Source organism: Chlorocebus sabaeus, chromosome 2 (genome assembly GCF_047675955.1).
Source record: "Chlorocebus sabaeus isolate Y175 chromosome 2, mChlSab1.0.hap1, whole genome shotgun sequence".
Lineage (NCBI taxonomy): Eukaryota > Metazoa > Chordata > Mammalia > Primates > Cercopithecidae > Chlorocebus > Chlorocebus sabaeus.
In genome coordinates, this window is record NC_132905.1 from 51795473 (window position 1) to 51817840 (window position 22368).

At 38.4% G+C, this 22368-nt stretch overlaps 1 protein-coding gene across 5 annotated transcripts in view; it reads right to left on the reverse strand.

The window, feature by feature from the left end:
• Positions 1–21489, reverse strand: part of MACROD2 (mono-ADP ribosylhydrolase 2) — a 2124972-nt gene extending 2103483 nt beyond the window's left edge. For 2 of the 5 annotated variants that reach the window (XM_037985372.2, XM_007960536.3), the window contains exons 1-2: positions 21179–21487; positions 14594–14710 (exon numbers count right to left, since the gene is read on the reverse strand). In XM_037985372.2, the coding sequence (XP_037841300.1) occupies positions 14594–14710; positions 21179–21224 (163 nt within the window). In that variant the 5' untranslated portion in view covers positions 21225–21487. Of the gene's footprint in view, positions 1–14593; positions 14711–21178 lie in introns of all 5 variants that reach the window. The other 3 variants (XM_007960545.3, XM_073008401.1, XM_073008407.1) reach the window with 3 other exon arrangements.
• Positions 21490–22368: the final 879 nt, after the last annotated feature.

Here is a 22368-nt window from a genome sequence, read left to right on the forward strand (position 1 = left end):
TCAGCAGCATCTTAAAAGGAATATACAAAGTGACCAAGTGTGATTTACTCCCAGAACACAACGGTTCAATATAATCAACGTAATACACCAACATGAAGAATGAAGGATGTAAACCACATGATTATATAAATTGATACAGAAAATGCATTTTACAAAATTCAACACCCTCCCATGATAAAAACCCTCAATAACCTAGGAATAACTTGAACATAATGGAGACATATAAAAAATCCACAGGTAACACAATACTCAATACTCAATGGTGAAAGACTGAAAGCATTTTCCTTAAGATCAGAAACAACATAATGATGTCCACTTTCACTAGCCAACATAATATTGGAAGTTTTAGCCAGAGTAATCAGGCAAGAAAAAGAAATAAAAGGCACTCAAACTAGAAAGGAAGAGATAAAACTATCTCTGTTCATCGGTGACGTGATCGCAAATGCAGAAAACCTGAAAAATTGTTAGCTTGAATACATCAAAACTGCAGGATACAAAATCAATACATGAAAATCAGTTTCATTTCTATACACTTGCAATGAACATTGATAAGAAAATAATTCAATTTACAATATCACAAAGAATAAAATAATTAGTAATACACTTAACCAAGGATGTGAAAGATTATTCACTGAAAACTACAACTCAGTGCTAAAAGAAGTTAAAGAAAGACATCCCATGTTCATCGATTGGAAGTCTAAATATTGTGAAGATGACAACACTACCCAAAACGATCTATAGATTCAATGCAGTCGGCATCCCAACAGTATTTTTTGTGTGTGGGGGGGGGGATATCCTAAAATTCATTTGGTATCTCAAGGGACACCAAATAGCTACGCAATCTTGAAAAAGAAAAAGTTGGAAGATTCACACTTCCTGATTTCGAAACTTACTACAAAGCTACATTGATCAAAATAATGTGGTTCTGGATTAGAAGAGATTTACAAATCAATAGAATGTGTTTCTCAAATTGATTTTCAACATGCATGCCAAGACCATTCAATGGCCTTGAAAAGAACAGTCTTTTCAACAGCTAATACTGGAAAACTGGGTATCAACATGCAAAAAGGATCTTTATACCATATACAAAACTTAATAAAAAATAGATCAAAGACCAAGGAAAAGCTAAATCAATTGAGACCCTTAGACGAAAACAAGAGAAAATTTATGAAACATTGGATTTAACAATGTCTTCTAGAATATACTCCAAAAACAGTCAACCAGAGAAAAAACAGATAAACTGGACTTCATCAAAATTTAAAACTTTTCAATCAAAATCCACAAAGTATGAGAAAATATTTGCAAATAATAGATCTGATAAGGAATTAATATCCAGAATATACAAAGGAATTCCTACAACAAGGAAATCCAACTCAACAATGGACAAAGAATTTGAATAGATACTTCTCCAAAGAAATACACAGGGCCAACAAGCATCTGTAAAGATGCTCATCGAAAGCACAAACAACCACAAACAAAAACAGAAAATAAATACTGGCCAAGAACATGGAGAAACTGGAACCCCTGTGCATTGGCGGTGGGAATAGCACTGGTGGTTGGAATATAAAATAGTATAGCCACTACAGAAAACAGTTTCGTGTCTCCTCAAAAAGTAGAATTACCATATGATCTAGCAATTCCATTCTTAGTTAATACCCAAAAGAACTGAAAACAGCAACATATAAAGAGATACTTCTACACCAATACTCATAGCAGCATTTTCACAGTTGCTAAAGGTGGAAACAACCCAAATGTCCAACAGTTAAATGGATAAACAGAATGTGCTATATACATACAATGTAATCTTAGCCTTAAAAATAGTAAAATTCTTATACATACTACAACATGGATGAATCTAGAAAGCATTATGCTAAGTGAAATAAGCCAGACACAAGAGATAAACATGTTATGATTCCACTTACATGATTGTACCTACAACTGGCAAATTTATAGAGACAGTCAAGAATAATAGGGGACATATAAGGAAGACTGTGTAGATATTGTTTAATGGGTACAAAGTTTACAAAGTTTCTTTCGTTTCTTTTTAAGAGAAGAGGTCTACTCTGTTGCCTAGGCTGGAGTGCAGTAGTGCAAATCATAGCTCATTGCAGCCTCAGACTCCTGGGTTCAAGCAATCCTCCTACTTCAGCCACCTGAGCAGCTGGGACAACAAGGGCACACCACCAATTTTTTTTTTGAATGTTCATTTTAGAGATGAAGTCTCACTATGTTGCCGAGGCTGGTCTCAAGCTTCTAGCCTCAAGCTATCCTCCTGCTTCAGCCTCCTGAGTAGCTGGGATTACAGGAGCAAGCCACTGCACCCAGCTCAAAGTTTCTACCTGGGAAGATGAAAAAATTGTGAAAGTGGATACTGGTGATTGTCGCACAGCACTGTAAATGTACTCAATGTCACTAAACTGAACATTTAAAAATAGTAAAAATGGCAAATTGTATGTTATGTATATTTTACCACAATTAAAAAGCTTACATTTACAAGAGTAGATTGGGAAACGAGAGAACTCAAGAAAAGGGACTGGGCACGGTAGATCACACTTGTAATACCAGCACTTTGAATGGTCAATTGCTTGAGCCCAGGAGTTCGAGACTAGCCTGTGCAACATGGTAAAACCCCACATCTACCAAAAAAAAAAAAAAAAAATTAGCTGGGCATGGTGGTGTGCACCTGTAGTCCCAGCTACTCAGGAGGCTGAGGTAGGAGAATCGACGGAGCCCAGGAGGTCAAGGCTGCAGTGAGCCATGATTGCACCATTGTACTCCAGCCTGGGCAACAGTGAGACCCTATCTAAAAAAACAAAAAAATAAAAAAAATAAAAAATAAAAAAAATTAAAAAAAAAAAAACAGAAAGAAAAGAAAAGCAAGTAAAGATTAATCAAGAAAGAATAGATGTATTGGGTTATAAACAGAGAAAATTAAATGAGGAATTGGTATGATAAGTGAACATGGAAAAGCTATGAAAGAAGAATGGATATATCTGCAGGAGGAAAAAATGGCAAATGAGTTAACTCTGGAGAAGCAAAAAGGCTATTATGGGGTGGAAACTGCATACCCTCTAAATTGTTGTATGAACTGTTGCCAATGTATTCTCATCATATTAAATTTTATGTAGCTCTCGTGCTCAAAAATCTTAGTTTTCATTGCCCTGGCATGATACTTTGTTATTTATTTCATCAGCAATCCTCAACCTGCTTCTAAATCAAAGGCTTAGATAAATAAATAAGCCACACTTAAATTCTTGTTTTAAACACTTTGATGAAAATTCAGTAACTAGGTATTTCGGAAAAGATAAAAACATTATGAAATACAATTTATCTATCAACTTTAATGAATACATCTGAAAGAAGACATTAATATGCAAAAATTATTGGGGATGGGGGCAGGGGGGAGCAAGAAAGGAAAAGTTGTCTCTGGCTACCACCAGTCTGCAACCCATGTCAAAGTATCTGCTTACAATGACCAAAATATTTACTAACATAATTCATTTAATATGTTAAAACAAAAACTAGAAGAATATGTGATGAAGTTACAGACTTAGGAAATATAAAGGAAGAATTTTCCATCCTGTGGTGTCAACACAAAGCCATGTGCATATACATCCAAAAATAAAAGATTTGGGGGGTTTGTTTCTACATTATTTTTAAAAATAAGCTTCTTTGGGAGCCCGAGGTAGGTGGATCACCTGAGGTCAGGAGTTCGAGACCAGCCTGGCCAACATGGTGAAACCCCATCTCTACTAAAAATACAAAAAATTAGCTGGGCGTGATGGCGGGCGCCTGTAACCCCAGTGACTCAGGAGGCTAAGGCAGGAGAATCGCTTGAACCCAGGAGGTGGAGGTTGCAGTGAGACAAGGTCAAGTGCCATTGCACTCTAGCCTGGGCAACAAGAGCGAAACTCTGCCTCAAAAAAAAAAAAAAAAAAAAAAGCTTAATATAAGGACAATTTACATAATACTTAGTGGTACACGCTGCAATACACAATGAAATTGATGTGTTGTTAAAATAATCTTAGAAAGTACAGTTGACCCTTGTACAACGCAGGTTTGAACTGCACAGGTCCACTTATGCATTTTTTCAATAAATATATTGGAACATTTTTTAGAGACTTGCAACAATTTGAAAAAAAAAACTGGCAAACCACATAGTCTAGAAATACAAAAATTAAGAAAAAATATGTCATGAATGCTTAAAATACACGTAGACACTAGTCTGTTTCATCATTTACTACCATAAAATACACCCAAATCTATTACAAAAATGAAAATTTATCAAAACTTATGCACACACTTACAGATCATACAATACATGGCACCATTCACAGTCAAGAGAAAGGTAAACAAAGGTAAGGAGGCAGTACTAAATCACAACTGCACAAAATTAACCACAGTACATACTGTACTACTGTAATATTTCTTAGCCGAGCCTCCTATTGCTATTGTGGTGAGCTCAAGTATTTCAAGTATCCACTGAAAATGCTGTGTAAGGCTGAACACCTCTGCGTGAACAGTCTGTCTCTCCAGTAAATTGCATATCACAGTAAAAAAGTGAATCTCTTGCAGTTGTCTCATATTTTTCATCATGTTTAGTGCGATACCATAAACCTGAATAACATCACAGACCCACACAAAGTGCCATTAGTGATGCTGGAAATACTCCCAAAAAGCAGAGAAAAGTCATGACATTCAAAGAAAAAGCTGAAGTGCCTGACATTGAGGTCTGCAGCAGCAATCCTTCACCATTTAAGATACATGAATCCAGCCTAAAAGTCATTATTTAAAAAAAGAAATAAAATTTGCATCACTACAGCTATGCCCGCAGGTCCAAAAACCTTGCACTTTTTGCGAAATATCTTTTAATCTCATACTGATAATCTCATACTGAAAATGCAGCTTTTATGTGAGTGCAGGATTGCTAGAAGAATGAGCATACCCACAGACTCTAATAGGATCTGAGAAAAAGCAAAGTCATTATATGACAACCTAAAGCATTAAGGAAGATGAGGATCTAAAGCTGAAGAATTTTAACGCCAGCAAAGGATGGTTTGATATGTGTTACAAAGAAGTCCTTCTTAAAACATGTCACAGCCTGAGTGCAGTGGCTCACACCTGTAATCCCAGCACACTGGGAGGCAGAGGAGGGTGGATCACTTGAGGCCAGGAGTTCCAGACCAGCCCAGCCAACATGGTGAAACCCCATCCCTACTAAAAATATAAAAATTAGCTGCGCAGGGGTACATGCCTATAACCCCAGCTAACTGGGCAGCTGAGGTACAAGAATCACTTAAACCTGGGAGGCAAAGGTTGCAGTGAGCTAAGATCATGCCACTGTACCCCAGCCTGGGCAACAGAACAAGACTCTGTCTTTAAAAAAAAAAAAAAAAGTCACAATAATAGGAGAAACAGCTACTGCTGACCAAGAGGTAGAAGGCAAATTCCCAGATGCCATTAAGAAAATCATTGAGGAGAAAGAATATCTACTTGAACAGGCTTTTTAACGCAGACAAAAGTGCTCTATTCTGAGGGGAGGAAATGCCACAAAAGATATTCATTAGTAAGGAAGAGATGCAAGCACCAGGATTTAAAACAGGAAGGAACAGGCTGTTTTATGCAAATACAGTCAGGTTTATGATCAAAGTTGCCCTTATTTATAAGGCTGCTAACCTCCAAGCCCTGAAGGAAAAGGATAAACACCAGCTGCCAGTCTTTGGATTGCACAAGAAAGGCCTAGAAAATGAGACGCTTTGTTCCTGATCAGGAAGCACCTTGCCAGTAAGGGACTGCCTTTTAAAGTTATTCTGAGGTTGTACCATGCCCCTGGCCACCCAGAACCCCATGAGTTCAACACCACAGGTATCAAAGTGGTCTACTTGCCCCCAAACACGGTGTCCATAATTCAGCTTCTATATCGGGGGTCATAAGGACCTTTAAGCATCACTACACACAGTATTCTTTGGAAGAGGCTGTGAATGCCGTGAAAGAGAACCCTGACAGAGAGAACATCAAAGTTTGGAAGAATTACACCACTGAAAATTCCACTGCTGTTATAGAAAAAGCCATGAAAAGCGTCAAGCCCAAAACAGTATTTGTGCTGGAGAAAATTTTGTCCAGATGTTGCGCATGGCTTCACAGAATGTATGACACAGTCAATCAAGGAAATCATGAAAGAGATTGGGAATATGGCAAAAAGGGCAGGGGGTGAAGGGTTTCAAGATGCAGATATTGGAGAAATTCAAGAGCTAACAGACACCACACCAGAGGAATTAACAGAAGAAAACTTGATGGAGATGAATGCTACCAAACCAGTGTCAGACAATGAGAAAGAAGACATACCAGATGCAGTGCCAGAAAACAAACTGACACTAGACAATCTGGCAGAAGGCTTCCTATTATTCAAGACTGTTTTTGATTTATGACACAGACCATTCTACGACATAGGCACTGAAACTAAACAGTGGAAAAAAGATTAAAGGACTGGTACCATACATTTTTAGAGAAATGAAAAAGCAAAAAAGACAGACAGAAATTACAATGTATTTCTGTGAAGTTGCATCACACATACCTGCCTCCCCCTCTACCTTCCCTCCAGCTCTTCTACCTCTGCCACCCCGAGAGAGCAGGACCAACCAGTCCCCCATCCTCCTAAGCCTATTCAATGTGAAGACAATGAAGATGAAGACTTTTGGGATGACCTACTCCCACTTAATAAACATCATGTAGATTTTCTCTTACAATCTTAATAGCACTTTTTCTCTAGCTTCCTTTATTATAGTATGTAATACAGATAAACATATAAAAAATTTGAAATATAAAGTCTTTCTAAATGACCAATTTTTTTTTTAATTTCCAACTTTCATTTAAGTTCAGAGATGCATGTGCAGGACATGCAGATTTGTCAGACAGATAAATGTGTACCGTAGTGGCTGGCTACACAGATCATCCCATTACCTAAGTATTGAGCCCAGCATCCACTAGCTTTTCTTCCTGATGCTCTCACTCCTCCCACCCTCACCTGACAGGCCCAGTGTGTGTTATTCCCCGCAATGTGTCCACGTGTTCTCATCATTCAGCTCCCACATACAAGTGAGAACATGTAGTATTTGGTTTTCTGTTACTGCGTTAGTTTGTTAAGGATAATGGCTTCTAGATAAGAGCTTCTAGCTCTATCCATGTCCCTGCAAAGGACATGATCTTGTTCCTTTTTATGGCTGCATAGTATTGCATAGTGTATATGTACCACATTTTCTTTATCCGGTCTATCATTGATGGGCATTTAGGTTGATTCTATGTCTTTGCCATTGTGAGTAGTGCTGTAATGAGCATATGCCTTCTTTTATTATCTTTATAATAGAATGATTTGTATTCATTTGGGTAAATACACCCAGTAACAGGATTGCTGGGTCAAACAGTATTTTTGCCTCTAGGTCTTTAAGGCATCGTCACACTGTCTTCCACAATGGTTGAACTAATTTACATTCCCACCAACAGTGTATAAGTGTTCCTTTTTCTCTATAACCTCGCCAGCATCTGTTGTTCTTTGACTTTTTAATAATAGCCATTCAGACTGGTGTGAGATGGTACCTCATTGTGGTTTTGATTTGCATTTCTCTAATGATGAGTAATGCTGAGCTTTTTCTCATATGTTGGTTGGCCACATGTATGTCTTCTTTTGAGAAGTGCCTGTTCATGTCCTTTGTCTATTTTTAATGGGTTGTTTGGTTTTTTCCTTGTAAATTTAAGTTCCTTATAGATGTTAGATATAAGACCTTTGTCGGATGGACAGATTACAAAAATTTTCTCCCATTCTGTAGTTTGTCTGTTCACTCTGAGAGCTTCTTTCACCATGCAGAAGCTCTTTAGTGTAATTAAATCCCATTTGTCAATTTTTGCTTTGGTTGCAATTGTTTTTGGCATCTTCATCATGAAATCTTTGCCCATGCCTATATCCTGAATGGTACTGCATATGTTGTCTTCCAGGATTTTTATTTTGGGGTTTTACATTTAAGTCTTTAATCCATCTTGAGTTAATTTGTATATCTGGTGTAAAGAAGGGGTCCAGTTTCAATTTTCTGCGTATGACTAGCAGTTTTCCCAGCACCATTTATTAAATAGAGAATCCTTTCTACATTGCTTGTTTTTGCCAGGTTTGTCGGAGATCACATGGTTGTAGGTGTGCAATCTTATTTCTGGGTATTCTATTCTGTTCCATTGGTCTATGTCTGTTCTTGTACCAGTCCCATGCCATTTTGGTTACTTTGGCCTTGTAGTATAGTTTGAAGTCAGGGAGCATGACGCCTCTAGCTTTGTTCTTTTTGCTTAGGTCTGTCTTGGTTATTTGGGCTCTTTTTTGGTGCCATATGAATTTTAAACTAGTTTCTTCTAATTCTGTTAAGAATGTTGATGGTAGTTTAATAGGAATAGTACTGAATCTATACATTGCTTTGGGCAGTATGGCCATTTTCATAATATTGATTCTTCCTATCTTTGAGCATGGAATGTTTCTCCATTTGTGTCCTCTCTGATTTCCTTGAGCAGTGCTTTGTAGGTCTCCTTGAAGAGGTCCTTCGCTTCCCTTGTTAGCCACATTCCTAGGTATTTTATTCGTTTTGTGGCAATTGTGAATGGGAGCTCATTTGTGACTTGCCTCTTGGCTTGCCTATTTTTGGTGTATAGGAATGCTAGAGATTTTTGCACATTTATTTTGCATCCTGAGACTTTGCTGAAGTCGCTTATCAGTTTGCAAAACTATTGGGCTGACATGATGGGGTTTTCTATGTATAGGATCATGTAATCTACAAACAAAAATAGTTTTGACTTTCTCTCTTCCTAGCTGAATACCCTTTATCTCGTTCTCTTGCCTGATTACCCTGGCCAGAACTCCCAATATTATCTTGAATAGGAGTGGTAAGAGAGGGCATCCTTGTCTTGTATTGGTTTTCAAGGGGAATGCTTCCAGGTTTTGCCCATTCGGTATAGTATTATCATAGATGGCTCTTTAAATGACCAATTTTTAAAAATATTTTATATTTGAGTATAAGATAATTTTATAATTTTCACCTAATTCATCCTCATTATTATTTTATTTTTCCCCATTGCTGTTCTGTATAAACATTAAAAGTAATTACTCAAAGACAATCTAAACTTATAGCTATAGCTGCTTTTCCTGATACTAACCAGTCACAGAAAATCAGCATAAGCCTGGCAGAGTCTCTGTAAACACTACTCCATCCAAAAAGTATAACAATAACATTGCTTCTCCAGGTGGTATTCCAGCGGAGTCTTAACATGGTAGTAGCAAAGGAGATGAACGGAAGGTATAACAATTAAACCCAAGAACTGGAACTCTTGTCTCAACAAAGAAGTAATGCCATCTTTCTATCATATCTATCCATCCACCCATTTATATATCTACCTTTGTCTTTCCACCATATCCTGGGCCTACTGTTTAGTAATTCTATGTATTTTATATGGGAGCTATAAATACATGTACATGCATGCGCAAACACACACGTATATGCCTCCTTTGTAGACTATTAACCACTGGGACATTCTCATTTAATATACATGTTGAAAGGGAGGAAGAGACAGAGAAGAGGGGAGAAGGAAGGGGCAAATTTAAAATGATAGTCAAAAATTTTAAAAAAAGAACTATTTGGTTACCTGTGGAGGATTTTAGGGAATGAACTCAATCTGAAAATCAGTAAATAAGGGAAATATGGTATTTATTCTGCTCTCCTATATAAACTGTACTGCATAATAAAAGACTTAATAACAAAGTTCCTCTTTATAGAAGTCCAACTAATAAATAAGGAATGATAAAATTCAAATAACACTATTTTGCAATCCCTAATAAAGTAATGGATCTAAGCAATAATCACGAATGGCTGCTAAAACCATTAGGTAAAAGATTGTCAGAGAACTTTACACCAGGCAGTTTAGTGACAATATTCAGCTGACAATACATGAATCCAGGGATCAATCTTATCACTACTGAGAGAGACAATGATGCATTATGTGCCTCGTAATATGATGCAAAAAGATGCACAATAAAGTATTCTTGCAAAAAAATTTAAACCCAACTGTGAACAAACCTCTGGATTTAACTACCAACTCGTAAGAAATAAAGGGGATAGAGGAACATGTTCAATGATACCAGAGAGATACAGTAATCAAAATTCAAAATATAAAAAATTCTGCAGGACAGCCTAGTGTATTCAATAAATAAATTATAAGGGAAGAAGGAAAAAAGGACAGAGAGAGGTAACTATAGATTAAAAGTTACTTAAGGAACATATCAATCAAATGCAATATATGGACCGTGATTAGATCTAGATTCAAGCAAATCAATTGTTAAAAAAAAAAAAGAAAAAAACCCTTTATGAGACAATGGGAAAAACATGAATACTAAATGGATATTCAATTATATCAAAAATTAAATTTTAAGTTAAATTTTAAATTTGAGAGGTAATAATAGTATTTTAGTAAAAAAACAAAAATATGCTCCCATCTTTTAGAGATACATACATATGCATACATACAGATATTCATTTATAGATAAAATTGATATGACATATGTGATTTCATTCAAAATAGCCTGGGGGGAAGGTATAGGGAGCACTGGTATAGATGAAATAAAACTGGCCATGTAATAACTGTGGAAACTGGGTAATGGATGCATTGTTACAGCCAGGCATTGCTTAACAATGGGAAAACGTTCTGAGAAAGGCATTAGGTGATTTCATTGCTGTGCAAACATCATAAGGTGTACTTACAAAAATCTAGATGGTATACAGTCTACTACACACCTAGATTATATGGTACAGCCAATTGCTCCTAGGCTAAAACCCATACAGCATGTTACTGTACAGAATACTGTAGGCAACTATAACACAATGGTAAGTCATTGTGTATTTAAACCTATATAAACACAGAAAAGGCATAGTAAAAATACAGTATAATCTTATGGGACCACCATCATATATGCAGTCTATCAATGACCAAAACATCATTTTGTGGCACATGACTGTATTCTAGTTTTACATATATTTATAAGTGCTCATTAAAAGTTTGGAAAAACAGGCAGGTGCAGTGGCTCACAGCTGTAATCCCAGCACTTTAGGAGGCCAACGTGGGCAGATCACTAGAGATCAGGAGTTCAAGACCAGCCTGGCCAACAGAGTAAAAGCCCATCTTCACAAAAACTACAAAAATTAGTCAGGCGTGGTGGTGCGCACCTATAATCCCAGCTACTGAGGAGCTCGGCAGGAGAATCGCTTGAAGCCAGGAAGTGGAGGCTGCAGTGAGCCCACATCGCACCACTGCACTCCAGCCCAGACGACGAGTGAGACTCAGTCTCAAAAAAAAAGTTTGGAGAAAGAATTGTACCTGGTAGGCTATTAACTCCTGAGGCAATATTTAACTTACTGATTGAGCCCCACCAACCCAGAAGGCACCACTGCAGGTGCTAGAGACATAGTACAATAGGAGAGGCAAGACTTTTAAAATCCCTGCAATATAGCAACTGACATAATTGGTAATACAGAGGAAGAAGTAACCAGAAATATGTAAGTCTAGAGATTAGCTAACAACAGTTTAACAAATACAAACATAAACAGCAAGCAAATTATGTATTTAATGGGTTTCTCTTGGTGGGGTTTTTGTTTCTGGGTTTTTTTATTTTTTTATTTTTTGGTAATCATCTCCCATTCTTTCCTCTTCTAATTCATGGCTTTCCAATATTACCAAAGGGGCAAGTCAAAGTAAAAATACTATCTACTTGCTTCCACCTTTGCATACAAACACTGATTTTGTGTTCCTTGGCAATATTTTGTCTCCTTCTAAGAAGGCTTAAAATCTACATTGTTACAAATACATCTGGCCCCTCCCCTCTTTTTTATTTAACTTTCTACTATGCTGTAATAACAAGAAGCATTTGGTTTAAGTAAAATAAATCTGAACAAAGCAAGAAAAAAATTAAAAGCAATAGCTCAAGAACTATTCAAGTACTCAGGAATATTCAGGTAAAAATGGCCCTCTATAAAAACATAAGTAATGATAAGCTACTAAATTAAAAACTGATATACTGTCCTAGCCCAATAAATATTGTTCATTTCCTACAATTAGAAACTAAGTGACAAGGATTTATAGACTTCTTTTAAAACTTAGTTTAAAATCCTGTATTTAATATAAATATCAATACCTATATACATATGTGTATAAGCAATGACTTAAACTTTTCAAGTATAAGCATATGTGTAGTTGTCCTTTATTATTTTTTGTAAATTTATATTTTTAAAGGATCTTTTAAACTGTTAAAACACTAAAACTCTCTTGACTAATATTTTCTAATACCTGAGCACTGAATAGGTAACACAAGAAAAAGTCATATTAAAAATGTGTATTGTATAGAAATATTTACAAATATTACTTGTAAAATGAGCCATTCCACTTCATGAAAAAGGAAGAGGCCAGTCACCAGTTTCTAGGTCACAACAGAGAGGAGCAAGTAACATTTCAGGAAAAACAGAAATATAATTTTGATCACATCACCTTGTTCCCCACGGAGGACTTTCAAGTTTAAAACAGCATAAGGGGGAAAATAAGAAACACACAGAGCAGTTGTAAACCACTTATAAAGCTCATATTGGGAGGCAGGATTAAACATACAGTGTCTTGTTAGAGGATAACTATGTTAGGTGTCATTTTATCCAATGTATTATTTTCTGATTTGGGGAACATTTAGTACAGGTTGAGTAGTCCTAATGCAAAAATTCAAAATCCAAAATGCTCCAAAATCTGAAACTTTTTGAGCACCAACATAATGCTCAAAGGAAATGCTCACTGGAACATTTTGGATTTTGGATTAGGAATGCTGAACCAGCAAGTATAATCCAACAATCCCAAACCCCAAACACTTCTGGTACCATGCATTTTGGATAAGGGATACTCAACCCGTAGCCATTTAAAAAAAAAAAAAAAAACTGCTGCTGCTGCTGAAATACTCAATACCAGTTGCTTATGAACAAAAAAAAGAAATTACTGAGACCCAAACATGAAGAGGCACATAGCCTTAGGTAAGATAAGGGACCAGAATTCTGTTCCCCTGATTTCTAGCCCTGTATTCTTTTCATTACACAGCGCTTTCTTTTCTCTTTCACTGATGTCTTAATCAGACCATTCCTTTTTTTTTTTTTTTTAACCTTTGTACAAGATTTTATTAAAGGTCTTTACAGAGCAACAACCAGACTCTAGAATACAGCTGCCAAGGAGACCCTGTTACACTGTGGGGACTGGCTGGGGCAATGCAGGTGGCTTTGGTTTCCCACCCTTCTGAGATGGGGGTGGTGGGCAGCATTTCATCTTTGGGTTCCATGATGCTCACGTGGTCAGGCAGGGGCTTCTTAAGGCAAATCTTACCAGTCTGGAATCAGACTATTCTTAAAACAACTTGCATTTACTGAAGACACTGGGCATACAGTCAGATGTGCATATCCCAATCAGCTTGTCCAATGACCCCATTAGAACCTGGTGTAGAGCTGCTACCCTGCTTGCCCAAGGTCACACGTTTCCAGGCTATGTAAGGTCTAAAAGAACCCACAGCTTTTCACTCCCAGTCCCACATGCTTTGCCTTTCTAGAAAAACAAAGTTGTGTCTAAAACCCAAATCCTCAGGTCAATGTGTTCTCTTCACAGACACCAAGGCCTAATCTTTCCCTCAAGATTTTATCCAGAGGAATTCCACGCTAGTCTTTATTTTCTGGACCCATAGTACCCTGTGTAGTTCCATCGATCTAAGACCACAACCTGTGAAATTAGCATGTTTCAAGTTCATTTCTTTCATAAAGTCTTTCTCAACTGTTAAGTACCTTAAGAAGCACCGTTTGTCTGAACTTTACAACCAGATCATCAATACCAATGAGTGTTAATTCAAAGATAAGCATATTAAACACTCATTAAATCTATTATGTTGTTTTTAGAAACTTTTTTACGTACCTTTTTAATCCTTAAAACTTCCTTTATATTCTAACATAATCTAGATTCTCACCAAATCATAAAGACTTTGAGAGTAAATTCTGTCATACAAATACTTTACATATAGACATAATAACACACCATACAAAATATATTCTCTAAAATAATAAGAAATGTTCTTTGGTTTTTCTATTTTTCCTAATATACTCTCTTTCAACTGTATCCCCAATCCTTAAAATAACATTAGAAAATCCATTGTAAATGAACTTAAAGCAAACTCAAAGGGCCACACCACCAAAGCAGCAAATCTCTAATAGCATTTGCTCCAAGAACTGTTATAGAATAGAAAAACAAAGGACCTGTAAAAGAAGTAGCATGTTATAAATGTGGTATATTTCAGAACACAAATTATGTTAATATACTTTCCTAAGCTTAAAAAACACCATAGGTTACTAAAAACAATAAAATCATAGCCAAACAATAATTTCAAATACCAAAATAGTTATCTCTTTATTGAATGCCAGTTATTCATTTCTCTCAACAATTGTCCTGCAGGAGTCATAAACAAATGGGAACAACATCTACCTAAAAAATGTTCCAAGAAACTTACCATCATTTTGGCCCTTGCCCTTCATCTCCTCCTTCCATGATAGAATGCTGTTCAGGGGAACATAGTCTCTTAGGTATTCTTTGCGTCTCTCTTCTAAGGTCATCTTCAGTAAACGTTCTTGCAAAATAAAAGCAGAATCTCCATTTGTATTTAATGTTTAAACAAGGGAATTATGTTTATACTTTAAGTATTAACCAAGTTAAGCTAACAAAAGAGTTGATATAGTCCTGAAGAATAACACAATGCAAATCCAGTGACTCCATATTTAAATGTTAAAAATGTTAAATTTCATATTACCAGGGGAGAAAAAAATCAAAGCCTGATGAAGACTCTCTTGTGATAGTCCAAGAAATAAGTAAACTCATTTACACTTTCAATCAACATCTATAGTTTACTATGGGCCAGGTGATATGCTGAATAAGCGATATGGTTTGGATATATATCCCCTGAAATCTTACGCTGAAATGTAATCCCCAATGTGGGACGTGGTGCCTAGTGGGAGGTGACTGGGTCATGGGAGCAGATCCCTCATGGCCTGGTGCTAGCCTCAACTAGTGAGTTTTCGTGAGATCTGGTTGTTTAAAAGTGTGTGGTACCTCCCAGCAACCCTCTCTTGCTACTGTTTTTGCCATGTGAAGTGCCTGCTCCCACTTCATTTTGCCCCTGTAAAAGTAAAAGCTCCCTGAGGCCTCCCCAGAAGACCTAACAGATGCCAATGCTATCCTTGTACTGCCTGCAGAACCATGAGCCTATTAAATGTCTTTTTTTAATAAATTACTCAGTCTTAGGCATTTCTTTACAAGCAACTGCAAAAACAGTCTAACACAGTAAGATACAAAATAGTACCTATATAAATAAAATACTAAGACAGGTATGTACAAATAGTAAGAGCACAAAAAAGGCAACCACCATGATATTTCCTCAATTGCACTCTCTATTTACTTACAGCTTTGTGTAGATGATATAAGAATTGCTTTAAATATATATCTCTATCTTGATGATAAAATGAAAATATTTTACAAATTGCATCTTACAGTTAATTACAGGGGATATCGTTTATAAAGAACTCACTATGGCCAAGTACTTCACATATAAATCTCATTAAAATAAGCTTCCTAATAACTCATAAAATTGATAGTATTATTATACCAATTTTGCAGATAAGGAAATGAAGCACAGCAAAGTAATTTGCCCAAAGCAAGAGAGATTTCAGGAAGTAAGCCAAAATTAAAATTCAGACAGACATCTCCATTAGTCAAAGACTACACCCTATGTTATTTATTCCACTGTACTACACTACATTCTCAGGAAAACTCCCCAAAAAAGGTAATATGTATGCTGGTTCATGAAGGACAGGAAAAATTTTGCATGAAGAGGTAAAAAGAACATTTCAGACTAACAAAACAATTAAAACAAAGGAGGTATGAATACTATAACCAAATGAAGCTGCAAGATCTGGTATGAGAAGAGGAATGGCCACAGAAGTGAAAAGTAGCCAGAAACAAAAATAAAACTGTACAGGGACTTGTATGCCATAGTGAGCAGTTTTAACCTTTATCCTATAGACTACTAACATTGAAAGTTGATTATGCATTTCCCAGACAGTAAATAAAACAACTCACTAGGACACAGGAAAACATGTAAAAAAATTCTATTTACATTCGTTTTTAACCTAAACAAGGAAGAAATATTTACCAATATTCAATGTAAACTGACACTGGCTTCCTCACTCTGTATGTCAGCTTTCATGTCTCCCATACCATAACAATGGTCTCCACAATGTAGAGAGAGAGACAGTTATTTCTCATACTCTCCAATTCTCTTTCAGTGTATCACAAGGTACTGCAGTTTAGGCAAATGGATTCAAGGATAGTTAGTATCTAGTTTAAACGTAATCTAACCTTCACAAAATAACCACTTTAAAAGATTATTGCACAGAAATAAACTGCAGAAGTATTAACGTAAGCACAAGTGAACAGAAAATGGGGAACCAATATTTTTCCCACTCCTATAACTAGAACTTCAGCCACATTAGGAGACAAAAATATATATATATATATTAATCAGAGGTCAAGTATTCACATAAATTGAGTTTAAGGTACCTATAGGACACTGAAGAAGTTGAAATCAAGAATCTGGAAATTTAAAGAGTGGTCTAGCCTAGAGATTTTAGAAATTATAGCCTAAAATTCTAGTCCTAAAGGAAAAAGAAGAGGGAATGGAAAGAAGCATCAAACCTCAAAACACAGTATTTAGGAAGTGGGCACAAATAGGAAAACAATGAAATAAATCTTAGTTGTCACCAGTGGTACAATCCTGGTAATGCGGAAACATTCAGAAACCAGAGTTGGTTTTTTTTTGTTTTTTGTTTTGTTTTTTTTTTTTTTGAGACGGAGTCCAGCTCTGTCACCAGGTGGAGTGCAGTGGCGCGATACTGGCTCACTGCAACCTCTGCCTCCCGGGTTCAAGCGATTCTCCCACCTCAGTCTCCCAAGTAACTGGGACTACGGGCATGCTAAGGGAAATACCATCAACTGATACAGGAAGGTCAGAAAAACTGAAAATTACTTAGCCACTAAACTGCTTTTATCAATGTGGTTACCAACAGCATGGAATAGAGGAAAAGTGGTTAACAGAGCTGTCTGAGTTATAATCTAAATCGTGCAAATCTGTAGGTTACTTAACCTCTTCATGTTTCAGTTTCCTTTTGAGGTCAGTAGGTAGGTATTATTCCCAACTTACAGATAAAGGAAGTATAAACAACGTCAAATATTACCTAAGATCCCAGAGCTAGTTAAGCAGTATAAGTAGGATTCAAACCCAGGCAACTAGGTATTCAAAGCTCTTAATCTCACAATATTCCGCCTCATACAGTTTCCTACCTCATAGGGTTTTTGTGAGAATTAAATGAGATAATCCATATAAGCTACTAAGAATAGTACTGCGCATACAAATGGGGCTTAAATATTAACTATTCTTATATGAATACTATCATGATTGTTACTACTGAATGACTTCAGGAACATTACTTTCATTAGAATATAACAGAAATCCAGAAGACAATGAAGGACTGAACAAAAGAAGGAAAGTGAGAACAGCAACTCCAAGTTTGTGTGAAGCCCTATGAAAGAAAAGTGACTCTAAAGTGGAAGAGATCCGAGCACTGTTACAGGCAAGGGACAGGACCCTGAAGACACCAAGAAATTAGACATACCCAAGAAACACTACCTGATGGTGCAAGACCTCAAAGAATACAAGATATGGGATAAAGGGAAAAGCAGAAAGGTTAATCTTACACACAAGGAAAAAAAGTCCTTTCTCTAAGACAGAACAAAGCCAAAAGGACATGTAAAGGAACAGACCAATGAGACTATGGAAGAGGATGTTAGGGCTGTTCATATTACATGGCATTTATTTTCTCTGTGATTTTTTTTTTTTTTTTTTTTTTTTTGAGACGGGAGTCTTGCTCTGTCCCTCAGGCTGTAGTGCAGTGGCACGGTCTCGGCTCACTGCAACCTTCCCCTCACAGGTTCAAGCAATTCCCCTGTCTCAGACTCCTGAGTAGCTGGGATTACAGGCGTGTGCCACCATGCCCATCTAATTTTTTGTGTTTTTAGTAAAGATGGGGTTTCACCGTGTTCGCCAGGATGGTCTCAATCTCCTGACCTCGTGATCTGCCCGCATTGGCCTCCCAAAGTGCTGGGATCACAGGCGTGAGCCACTGCGCCCAGCCCTTCTCTGTGAATTAAAAAGGCAATGTCATCTCTTTAGTATGGGGGATAGGGTCTTGAGAGAACAGGAAACGTGAAGGGAATGGTAAATTTAGAATGACCACACAAAGGCAGAAAAGGGAGATGATCAGCAGTATGCCAAAGAAGTGCTAAAAAGTCTCAGATCACAAATAAAAAATTATTACAATATTACTGGGCAGGTTAAAAGACATTATGAAGCAACTTACAGTTTTCGTGAATGTCAAAAGGTACATACAGAAATGCAACCTGGCCTCTATTGCTCCAGTTATTTAAAAGTTGAAGTGTGAACACTTAAAAACGAGATCAATTTAAAACAAAACAATGAAATAAGTTGCAATACTCGAAAATGCACATTAGTGGTTCTGAATTAGGACTCAAAATACTAGATCAAAAATGTTTATTTAAACATATGTGGTCTTCAGAACTCCTTAATTACTTGTTTAAACAACGAAACATACTGAAGGCCACAAATATATATGCATTTTCTTTGTCATTTCATAAAACTTTTCTTTAAAGAATGCTTCACCTTTACAATGAGTCCTTTCTCTGTGAACCAAGCATTTAAGTAGGCGACCTATTTATTAAACAGTATACTGAATTAAAAATATGTTTATAGAATGCCTTGACATTTCAATGAGTTAGGTAAGCCTTCCTTTAGCTTTAAAGGACAGCTGCAAAAATACTATACCATCAGCTTCCCAGTGGGCTGAAATGAAAAAGGTCATGCATCCCATCAGCTTCTCTAATACTAACTATGGTACTAGAAATCCTCAGCTCTTCCTTGGGGGTATAACATATATTTTATATTTAAATAATCCAAACATAGACATCCTGAAAAAAACACTGAGAGATGCATTAAAGTCTTCGTATCACAGTAACGTTTTCCTTTAACATTAAACTTCATGGAAAAATAACTTAGTTTTGGATAATTACTTTGTTGATTGCCTTATTTAATGGTGCACTTGCTTCCTTAGGAAAAAAAACTGGTTACATCTTCTCCATTATTAGAAGAGAAGAAATCAAGACAGTAAAAAAGATTCTAAAATGTCTGCTGGTCACAGTCCAACGGTGTAGATATTAAATGAAGGAAACATTATAACGTTATTACTTGAGGAACATTGTTTTTCTATTATGACAGAAAAATAGTTCTTAAGTACTCACTATAATTTCATCAATGATTCATGTTACTGAAAACAATGTCTGTGTCTTCCACTGTTTTTGCCCTCATTATCATCAATAATACAAAGCTAACATTTCAGCATCATCAATAAATATGGGCATAAATGAGTTTTCAGTGCTCACAAGGTAAATCCTTGTTGAAAGCCTGTTGAAACTACAGTAACTACTACTGAAAAAACAAAGCAAAATTATTTTACACTACTTTATCAAGCTGTTATTCTCGACAGCATTTGATTTATAACACCACAAGTGTTAGCTCTCTATATACCCATAATTATTAAAACATAATTAAATGATTAAACTTTCAACACTTTTAAAGATCATTTTAATTGTGTTGTTCAGTTATATTATGTTAAATCTTCCTGCAACAAATTTGAAAACAAATTCCCTCCTCATGCCTTTGCTCGTGCACTGTGGAAGCAGATCCTATATAGAGGATTCTTTTTCCATACTAATTCCCTTTCTTACCTCCACTGTTTGGCCTTCATGTTCATAAAGGCCAGGACTTGCAATAAAAATCTACAGGTTTCAACGAACTACTAACAAAGAAATCAACTTTCTACCCAGTCACCCCTATACCGTTTTGTAAACATGAGGTATCCAGGAGAAATGTGCACTACCCTCAATAGACCTCACCCTTGCTATACAGGTTTTAGTGTATTTTAGCAATTGGAGTGCAAGAAGTTTTTGCTACATTTCTATAAATAGCTAAAGAATGAAAAGTAAAGAGGTGTGAAAAGGAGGGTGAAAAAACGCCAGAGACACTCAACTTAGAATTATCTAACTGTGATGGGGTAAGGGGGAGATCTTGGTGGGAGAGGCTGGATCGTACACTTGTGTTTCTTCAAGAATCAGTGCCACTGTCAATCTAGCTGATTTGGATAAACCTTACATGCACAAAATTCGGAGATGGGTTCATTCTGAGTGACATTAGTCACAAAATCTTACTCTGAGCAACTCAGCCCATGAATGGTGATGGAATACAGAGAAACACTGTTAGGAGAAAAGCCCATTCAGACTTCTCTTAAGGCACTTATCCTCACGGACAACACGCTCGTTTTAGGGCTCCCCTAGAGTTCCAGGTTTCAAAAGTCACGCTGCGGCAGCGAAGGAAGGAAACCTAGACAAGGGGTAAACACCCGATGGTGGGAACACTTGAACATTTGGGGGTTGGGGGACAAGGACGAGAAGGAATGAAATGAGGGTGCAGGAAGCGCGGAGGCACAGCGGCAGCTGCAGCCTGAGCACCCGCCGGCGGGCACGTGTCCGCGGGACACCCGGGCCGGCAGTGCCCAAGTCCCAGCTGCGGTGCAGAGGAACTTGTGCCGCGCCCAGGGCTACCGCCTGGGGGTCCCCGTCGCGAGCGAGGCGAAGGCAGCACCGCCTCGGGAGAGGGTGACCGGGTGCCCAGGGCGACAGAGAGGGGCGTGCGCCCACACGTGCGCGAGCTGCAGGTGCCCAGGGGCGGCGCGTGCACGCCGAAGTGCGCGCGCGTGTGCGCGTGTGTACACACGGACACGGGAGGGAGGCGGCACCGGCCGGGAGGGCGCGAGGCGGGAGCTCGGGCGGAGGGCGCCGCGGCACACAGAGCCTGACCCCCGCCCCCACCCCAACCCCCACCGCCCGCACCCCCAGGACTCGACGGGCCGGTTACCTTTCTCCTCTCTCCACACCTTTTTCTTCTTGTTGCTGGGGTACATGTTGCCGTGGGGGTGGCTGGCTTTAAGCTGCAAGTTCCCCAGGCTCACGGGCAAACAGGGTGTGTGTGGAGTGGGAGGGGTGATAGGGGGCACTCAGCAGGGAAAAAGTGAAAGAGGCTCCGCGTCCTGCGCTGCTCGCCGCTCGCTGCTCTCCAGTCGCCGCCCTCCTCCCTCAGCCCGCGCTCAGCTCCGGCTCCCACCCGCCTCAGCCCCGCGGACGCCGCCACAGCAGCACCTCAGAGCCTGTCAACTAGGTCACGCCTCGCGCTAACCTAACACCCGCGCAGGCACCGCCTACCAGCCGCTAGGCAGCGCCGCCTCCCATTGGCTGCACTGCCCGCCGCTCTCCGCGTTCTAGCCACGGCGCGCCCCAACTTGGGCCCCAAGGCGCACGCGCAGGCGCAGGCTCGGGCTCGACGCCGAGGACGTTAGGGAGCTGGAGGAGGCGGAGCCAGGGAGCGAGGGGGCGGAGCCAGGGAGAGAGGGGGCTGGAGCTGGCCTCGAAACGGGGGCGGGGCTTGGAGCCGATGCCTAGGAGGAGCGGGAGTTGGACCGCGCTTACCGCTGGCCTCTTGGAAGACTTGAGGGCGTGGCCTGTAGGGCCAGGTGCGCCAAGTGACGGGCGAGCTAGCGGGCGAAAGCCGCCTCAGGGACTTGGAGGATGTACAAGTGGGAGGAGACCGAGGGTCAACACGAATTGTCCGTACTCACTCCAACTGCCCTGTTGGGGAGAATTTTTACCAATTAATCTGATGCTTTCCTCTGGGTGGGCAACTGAAAAAGACCAAAAGAAATGAAAGTATTGGGAAATGGTTCCACATCGTATGCAGTTGGTTCCTCAAACTTGTAATGGAAATTACAAATTTCATTGGAATTTGGTGGTTTAGAAAGAACAAATGTAGACTGGGATACTCAAGACAGTTTTAAGAACCAAGAAGTTGCGGACAACCAAAATGTTATATTGGAAACACGTCTTACATCAAAACAAATTCAGATGCCTGTTAACCAGAGCCAAGTGGTCTTATTTGATTCTACCAATTGCTTAACGTTAAGACACATATCCAAAAAGCTGGCTTAATTCTGAATAATACTAACCTGGCGAGTTCTGAAAATCCAGTTTCACATGAGTAGGGTGACCTATAAT